The 8,619-nt window shown below is 45.8% G+C and overlaps 1 protein-coding gene across 1 annotated transcript in view; it reads left to right on the top strand.

The window, feature by feature from the left end:
• The first annotated feature begins 2,686 nt into the window (after positions 1-2,686).
• Positions 2,687-8,619, top strand: part of LOC100165518 (cadherin-related tumor suppressor) — a 38,097-nt gene continuing 32,164 nt past the window's right edge. Inside the window, exon 1 of the mRNA XM_001944237.5 lies at positions 2,687-8,360. Coding sequence (XP_001944272.2) covers positions 3,219-8,360 — 5,142 coding nt within the window. The 5' untranslated portion in view covers positions 2,687-3,218. The remainder of the gene's footprint in view (positions 8,361-8,619) is intronic.

The raw sequence follows: 8,619 nt of genomic DNA, 5'->3' as shown, positions 1-8,619 counted from the left end.
GTCACTCTATTAATATTTTGGACAATAGCAATGCAAGCACAATAGTAACTGTGTTATACACAAACACTCACTAAATGTTATTTTTTGAACAACGGAATTTTTGAAAATCGGATGTGGAATTACCGAAATTAAATTTGAAATCTCTCTAATAGCCTCGTAATAATATCACGGATAAATTATTATTATCTTTATTGATATTGAAAAGTATGCTTTGTAACAGTCAATGTCATAATCAATCGTAAAAAATAAAATAAAAATATTTGTAATGTAATATGACGTAGTTGGTATATTTTTGTTCATAAAACAATATATAAAAGTATAGTTATAATAATTTATGAAAAATAAAATAATGCAATATGATATAATTTATTGACTATAATTGACTATACTATACTATACTATGATATAATATAATTATTTATTGTTACATAACATAACAATTTTGTTTTACAACAATTACACAAAGTACACAAAATAGGTAATGTCCATTTCATGAAATGGATGTCCATATAATGTATTTTCGTCAAAATTCACGATCTGGACAAATTTTACTATCTGGGTATCCAGTTCATGAAATGAGTGGTTTCACTATGTGGATGCGACATATATATAATATATATATGGGGTACCTATATCTACCTACCTACCTACCTACCTAACGAAATATTATTGATGGGTAATTTTCAAAAATATATTTACAAATAATAAAATACAGATGCAAGGTAAATATCGGACATTGCGTTTCGACCGCGTCATATTAACCGGAATATAAACAATATTTATATCCGTAGCTGATTGTACAGCAGGCCCGGCGTGTACTAAATGCCAGACGGACAAATGACCAAACGGGTACAAATCGTTGGATGTTGAATTTTTCCAACGCTCGTTACGAGAGTCCGTAACCCCCGGCGCGTAAGCGGCCTGCACACGTTTCTTCACGGATTCGTACTCGAGAAGTGCGTTCTGCTACCAGCTACCTGATAGACAAACAACGTGTTTTTTTTCTTCTACACAGAAAATACGTATACTTAAGAGAGATGGGACACAAAATATTGAATAGGCACCATCTGTCTGCCGCGCGGACGACATTGTTGCTGTGTATTTATTATTTTACTTTATTATTTTTCTTCTTTTTTTTCTCTATGTACAAGAACGTCGCGTGCATACCGTGGAAAAAAACGAAAAACGTCGTTGAAGTTATTACGGACGGTGCTCGCTGATGTATTTTACGATTTTTTTTTTTCGAAAATAGATGTCTTATACGAAAATATTGCCGATATTATAATATAATTTATTAATATATAATAATATGTAACAAAAAATGAAATATAATATTAAACGCGCACACGCGTATTTTGTAACAAAACACAAAAAATTAAAAAACAAAACGTCCATAATTGACGGTTTGGTCGGCACCCATAAACGTTTATTGGGCGGCGGATTTGGTGGTGGTGGTGGCGGTGGCAGAGGCGGCGGGAGGGGTACAGACTGCTGTAGTGGACCACAGGCGAAAGACAGGTGTGTATATCTTTCCGATCAAATTCGGCAATTATTGTTTTTATTTGGATTACGGTCGTTGATTTTTGATTGTACGAATTCCATACCGTTTTCCGTATTATTGTTTTCAGTTGTTATGGAGTATGTATATGCACTGGTTAAATTCACTCGAACAGTCGGACCTTATAAAAGTCCTACTGTGCACATCCAAAACTTAGTTCGATATAATGTGTTCTCCGTATAGGTTACTTAGTGTGGCGAATCGCAGTCGCCGATAGGATTTATATGTAGCTATTTTATAATATGGATAATACAGCTACGACGTATACTAATGTTAATATTATTATTAAATGATTACGCTACAGGTATAATAATAATATTATGCATGATAATTGCCGATTGTAATGTACACTCGCTGAAATTGTACGAACGATGCGCGAAACATTATTCGGTTACAGTAATAATAATATTATAATTCGGATGCCACTGCCGTTTCTGAAAAATAATAATAATAATAAATAGTGCAAGATGACCGGACACAAAGCGCGGACGCACTCGCATGAATGGGCGCGAGCGCGCGGGCAAACGAACGAAACGAGCGCGGGCGCGGGCACGGCAAATCCCCCCGTCATCATCGTACAACACACACGCACACACACTCACACACACAAACATAATATGAGCGATCCGGTGGTGGGCGAGTGGCGAACGGGGTGCAGCCATCTTGAATACCTTCAACTAGAACCCGGGCCGTGTATATCCGAACGGCAGTAAAATACTCAAGCACCACCACCGCCGCCGCCGCCGCTGCCGTCGACGACGACGACGACGACCGGCCCGACCGACCGGCGCGCACTCGCACACACACTCACACATTCTCGCGCAAACACCCGTATACAACAGTACGAACGTACACACTCGTACGCACATACACGCACACGCACACGCAAGCATAGGGCCGGCGGCGGGTAATCTTGACAGGTAAAAACGGGCTCTCCGCCGCCGCGTGAATGTGAAGCGGGTCGACGGGGGTCGGAGGACACACGGTTCTGACGGGCGGGCGGGCAGGCGGCGATGAGTATGGCCGTGTGGCCGGCGGGGTTAGTGTGGAACGCGCGCAGAAGGGGGCCGACCGAAAGAATGTTTCCACTTCGGATCCGACTGAGCCGGCCGTCGCCGCTGATCCGACCGTACCAAACCAGTCTTCAGTATACGTGCACACACTCGTCCGTTCCGTTTTGCTATACGCGTGTGCGGCAGTCGTGTTTTACCGCGTGCGTGCGTACACCGTAGTCTTCGGTCCGCCGTAGTTTCTACCCTGCATGTACAGTTCAGGGCGCGATATCTTTATAACAACACGACGGGTCGTGATTTTCAAATTTTTAATATTTTTTTTTGTCGTTTTTAACCGCTCGCTAGTGTTTGCGTGTGCGTATTTTATTCGCGTGTTCGCTCACGTCAAACTCAGCTGTTCTTCCGCGCTTACGGTTTTTTTTATAATAATAATATAATACACTCTCTCGTCGCATTGTTTCCGAACCCGAGTGATCGTCATCGTCGTCGACGTCGCCCCCGCCGCACATGGATTACGGTAGTGCAGTGAGTGTAGTTGTTAGTAAAGTGTGCAGTGGTACCTATGTGAAAGCGTACGTACTTAGGTTCGCGCGCGCGTGAGTGTGATGACCGGGTGATACGGTGTGAAAGGGGTCATCCCTCGCATAATGTCATGGCGCGCCGTGATATGCGTGGTATTGGCGTTGGTGGTAGGACCGTCGTCGGTGGTTTGCGCCAGCGGCGACGTGGACAACAACGCTCGGGTGCAGCTGGAGGTGTTGGAGGGCCAACCAAAGGGCACGGCCGTCGGTCGGATACCGGTCAGGCCGGGGTTCGTGTACAGGTTCAACGAGCCGTCCGACGAATTCATTCTGAACGCCACCACCGGCGAGATAACCACGGCGCAGATACTGGACAGAGAGTCGCTGTCCAATGACAGGTACGACCTGATCGTGCTGTCCAGCCAGCCTACCTACCCGATCGAGGTTCGCATACTAGTGGCCGACGTTAATGATAATGCGCCAGAATTCCCAGAGCCGGTCATATCCGTGTCGTTCCCGGAAAGTGCGGCGCCCGACAACAAGGTGCTCCTGGACACAGCCACGGATAAGGATGCGGGCGCCAACGGCGTATCATCTGATTACCAGATTGTTGCCGGCAACGTAGATAACAAGTTCCGGTTGGATGTCACGTCCAATCCGGGCGGCGATCTCACGTATTTGTACCTGCAGACCACCGGAAAACTGGACCGGGAAACCGTGGCGTTCTACCAGCTCAACATATCCGTACGCGACGGTGGTGTGCCCACTAGGTATGGTTTCCAGACGGTCAACGTCACCATACTGGATGTCAACGACAACCCGCCGATATTTGCGCACACGGATTACAGTGCGTGGTTGAACGAGAGCGCGCCGCCGGGTACGTTCGCGCTACAGGTGACGGCCACGGACGCCGATTTGGGTGAAAACGGCCGGATCGTGTACTATTTGCCGGAAACGTCAGACAATCGGTTCCGCGTTGACTCGGAAACGGGTGCAATATACACGACGGAGGTTCCAAACTGTCCGCAACAAAACTGCCCACATACTCAGCAGCCAAGGGCGTCGTGTCCGAAGAGCTGCGTGTTCACCGTTCATGCTCGAGATCATGGGTCACCCAGACAGGACGGCCGGGCGTACGTCACCATCAGCTTGATCGACGCCAACGATCACGACCCGGCAATAAGGTTCCGATATTTCCCGTCGAACGCGGCGTACGCGACGGTAGACGAAAATGCAATCAACGGTTCCGTGGTCGCCGCTGTGTCTGTAATGGACCCCGATGAGGGGCTCAACGGCGAAACGACTATAGAAATTATATCTGGCAACGAGCTGAATCATTTCCGATTGGAATCGTCGCAGAGCTTCTATATTGTTCGCGTTCACGGCATTTTGGACAGGGAACAGATTAACAAGTACAATCTGACTGTGTTGGCCAGTGACAAAGGGACTCCCGCCAGGACCACCATGGCATATCTGCTGATATACGTCAATGACATTAACGACCATGAACCGGTATTTGAAAAGAGTGAATACTCGTCGACGCTAAGCGAACTGTCACCGGTGGGCACGTATGTGGCCAGCATAACGGCCACAGACGAAGACACCGGTATAAACGCTCAAATTTTCTACTCAATTGTTTCGGGTAACGCTTTTGGTTGGTTTGACATCGATCCGGATACCGGACTGGTAACACTCAAAGGGCGACTGGACCGCGAACAAATGGGCGCCGCGGAGATAAAGATTTCTGCGCGAGACGGTGGCCCCAATCCCAAATGGGCGTACACACAATTAAAAGTTATTGTTTTGGATGAAAATGACGAACGTCCAGAATTTACTCAGGAATTAATTGTTGTTAAAATGCTGGAAAATGTACCGGAAAATACGTTAGTAGCCATGTTGACGGCTTCGGATCACGATCAAGGCACCAATGGTAGCGTATCATATAGTTTACACCCTGAAGTCCAATACAAGTATAAGGGTGCGTTTGCGCTCGATTCGTTGACGGGCCAACTAACTGCTAAAACACAACTTGACAGGGAAAAGGTACTGGAATATAAAATCAAAGTATTAGCCAAAGACCAAGGATCTCCACCCAAATCGTCTACAGCTACTGTGATACTTGATGTGCTGGACGTTAATGATAATGATCCAGTGTTTTATCCACAACAATATGTGGCATTCGTTGGTGACAATCATCCGACCGGCACCAATATTCTTACGGTATCAGCATATGATGTTGACGAAGGAGAAAACGCAGTCGTTGAATATCGACTAGCTAGTAGTGGTGACTCGGGCCTTTTTTATATTGACGCACGTGACGGATCGATATATTTGAAGAGCAGTGGAGATCTAACGAAATCCATATACCGCCTGAACGTAACAGCAGTAGATAGAGATGGTCGGAGAGCTGCTGAAGATGCATCTGTAGAAATAATAAAAAATGTCGATGAAACACTCAAGTTCGACACGACTGAGGGATATTCGTTTCAAATTTACGAAGACCACAGTGGTCAAGAGGATCCGATTTCAAATCGACAAGTGGGTCGGGTTCGAGTTAAAGACACTAAATCTGACGTGGCTTATTTCATACTGAACGGTGATAATGGAAACTTTCGGGTAGATCGAAATGGAGTCTTAACGACATGGAAAAAAATCGATCGGGAAAATCAATCATTTTACAGTATACGCATAGGAGCGCGGGCTGGGCTGAAGTTTGGTACTACCTTGGTAAATGTAACTATCTTGGATGTGAACGATAATGAACCTACATTTGTCACGGTAATCGATGAAGTGGATCTTTACGAAAATACTGCCGTTGGCCAAGAATTGTGTGTAGCAAGGGCTAAGGACAAGGATGTCGGGTTGAATGGCCGGGTAACTTACCGATTGGTATCCAAACCTGACAGCTTGTTTCGTATCACCGAATCGTCTGGAATCGTGTATCTACATAAGCCGGTATATACAGCCCCAGGCACCGTACTAGCCGCCGAAATTATGGCCACTGACTCTGGCAACCCCCCACTTAGTGCTAAACATGTAGTCCTATTCACTATTCAAGATGTAAATGACCATACTCCTGTATTCGATCAAACTTCATACGAATCGTCACTTTCCGAAGCTACTGCTGTTAATAGTAGGTTTTTCGGTTTAACAGCTACGGACGGAGATTATGGTTCCAATGCTCGACTATCATACGCTATTGAAGAAGGGGACGTGGAAGGAAATTTTGGAATTTTTCCGGATGGAATGTTGTATATCAAACATCGTCTAGACAGGGAAAGTAGAGATTATTACGCACTTTCTGTGGTAGTCCGAGACGCTGGCACACCAGCTCGTAGTTCATCAGTGGTGGCCATCGTACACGTGACCGACGAGAACGACAATAAACCGGAATTTGCCAACGTCACATTCGATTTTCACATCAACGAAAATGAACCAGCTGGTACATTTGTGGGTAAATTATCGGCTTCTGACCGGGATACGGGTCGAAACGCTGAGTTGACATACTCTCTAATCAATTGTAAAACGGACTTTTGGATTGACCCGAAAAACGGGTTCATCAGGACTCAGCGGGAATTTGACAGGGAACAATTAATCCGGGCTACAGGCCAAAATGTTATTTCATTGGAAGCTACAGTTTCGGATAACGGAAAACATCCACTTTATGATAAAACTAAGGTGAACGTTTACGTTAACGATGTAAACGATAATCGACCACGATTTTTCCGACAACCCTATCGAGTACAAGTTTCAGAAGGGTCACCAGTTGGTACGCACGTGTTGCGTGTATACACAACTGATGAAGACGATGGACAAAACGGTGCTGTGCATTACACCATGGAGGACGGTGATGATGACAAATTTAGAATTGACAATGGAACTGGTATGATTACAATCAATGCACTTTTGGACAGGGAGACACGTGCATCATACATGTTGCGTGTTACTGCACACGATAACGGCACGACAGTGCAACTTAACGCTTCAGCAACAGTCACCGTGGAAGTATTAGACGATAACGACAACCCGCCGAAATTCGAGTCTCCTCCGTTGGGCGTGTCCATTTATGAGAACGCTACAGTGAACACGGAATTAGTTCGATTCCGTGCTACGGATCCGGATTTAGGCGTAAATAGCGAAGTACGGTATTCTATAGTATCTGGTAATCGACGAGATACATTTCATATTGACATTGTTACCGGAGTACTGTATTTGCACAAGCGACTTGATTATGAAGACATCAGCGCATACGTGTTAAACATTTCTGCTTACGATAATGGCAACCCCAGGCTGTCCTCCGCGCTAGCATTCCACGTAACTGTTTTGGACTGTAACGACAATCCACCTCAGTTCCCTAGCACGGCCATTGTACGACAAATTATTGAAAATCTGGAACCTGGCACGTCTATTGTGCATGTGGTCGCCGACGACCCGGACTCTGAATTAAATGGTCTGGTACACTACTCTATTACACAACAACAACCAGATAACGATAGACGAAGTTTTAAAATAAATGAAAAGACGGGTGTGATAAGCACTGTGTTGCCTATCGACCGGGAATACGTGGATACATATAGACTAACTGTCACGGCGATTGACCAAGCCATGCCAGTGGAAACTCGGTTGTCAGCTGAGAAAACGGTGACCATTATAGTGGATGACGAAAATGACAACGCTCCCGTGTTTGTTTCTGTGGACACGGGTCTGATACGGGCCAAGCACGCCGGTGCACTCATCATGCATGCTTTGGCTAGGGACATGGACACTAGTACAAACGGCCTGGTAACCTATGAAATGGTAGGTGGTGACTCGGAACTATTTTCCATACATCGAACATCGGGAGCAATAAGTTTGCGCCGCGAGTTGACCCGGCCAGAAAGGTCGTATAAGCTGACGGTGCGCGCTACAGACGAAGCAGTGCAGTCGGAACGAAAGTCTACCGACGCCTACATCACTCTATTAACAGATACAGATAGCGTTGATAAGCTGGCTGACCTGAAGGACTATGAAGGGTCCGTGTACGAAAATGAACCACTGGGCACGAGCGTGCTGAGGATAGACCCGTTGTCCGGGCAAATTGAATACTACGTGGTGAACGTGACCGGGTTCAACGGGCAGCAGGCGGATCGGATGTTCTCCGTAGACGTTAAACTGGGCGTGCTTTACACGGCCGCGATGCTGGACAGGGAGGGTGGCGCCGACCAGTACGTTGTGCACGTTTATGCTACTAACGTTGGATCGCAGACACCGAAAACCGGTCACATTCAGGTATTTTTTTTATTTATTTTTTTATTCTACAACTTCTCCTTCTCCTCTTTTCTGCTCTTCTACTTCGCGTCTTGGCGTCCGAAACTTTATCATTATTGTTATTATTGTTCGCTTACTATATGATTTATTCGATTCGCTAGGCTGCAATTAGCTAGGCATTCCGGATTTTGGTAGACCGCGGTGAGTTCAAAGTGGATCAGTAGTAGTTGACGAGTTACCTATTCCCGTGGTGTGTGTGGGGGACGGGCACAGGGGGTCC

The sequence above is a fragment of the Acyrthosiphon pisum genome, chromosome A1, assembly GCF_005508785.2.
Source record: "Acyrthosiphon pisum isolate AL4f chromosome A1, pea_aphid_22Mar2018_4r6ur, whole genome shotgun sequence".
NCBI classification, from domain to species: Eukaryota; Metazoa; Arthropoda; class Insecta; order Hemiptera; family Aphididae; genus Acyrthosiphon; species Acyrthosiphon pisum.
The sequence above is the reverse complement of the archived record's forward strand: the minus strand, read 5'-3'. Positions and strand labels throughout refer to the sequence as shown.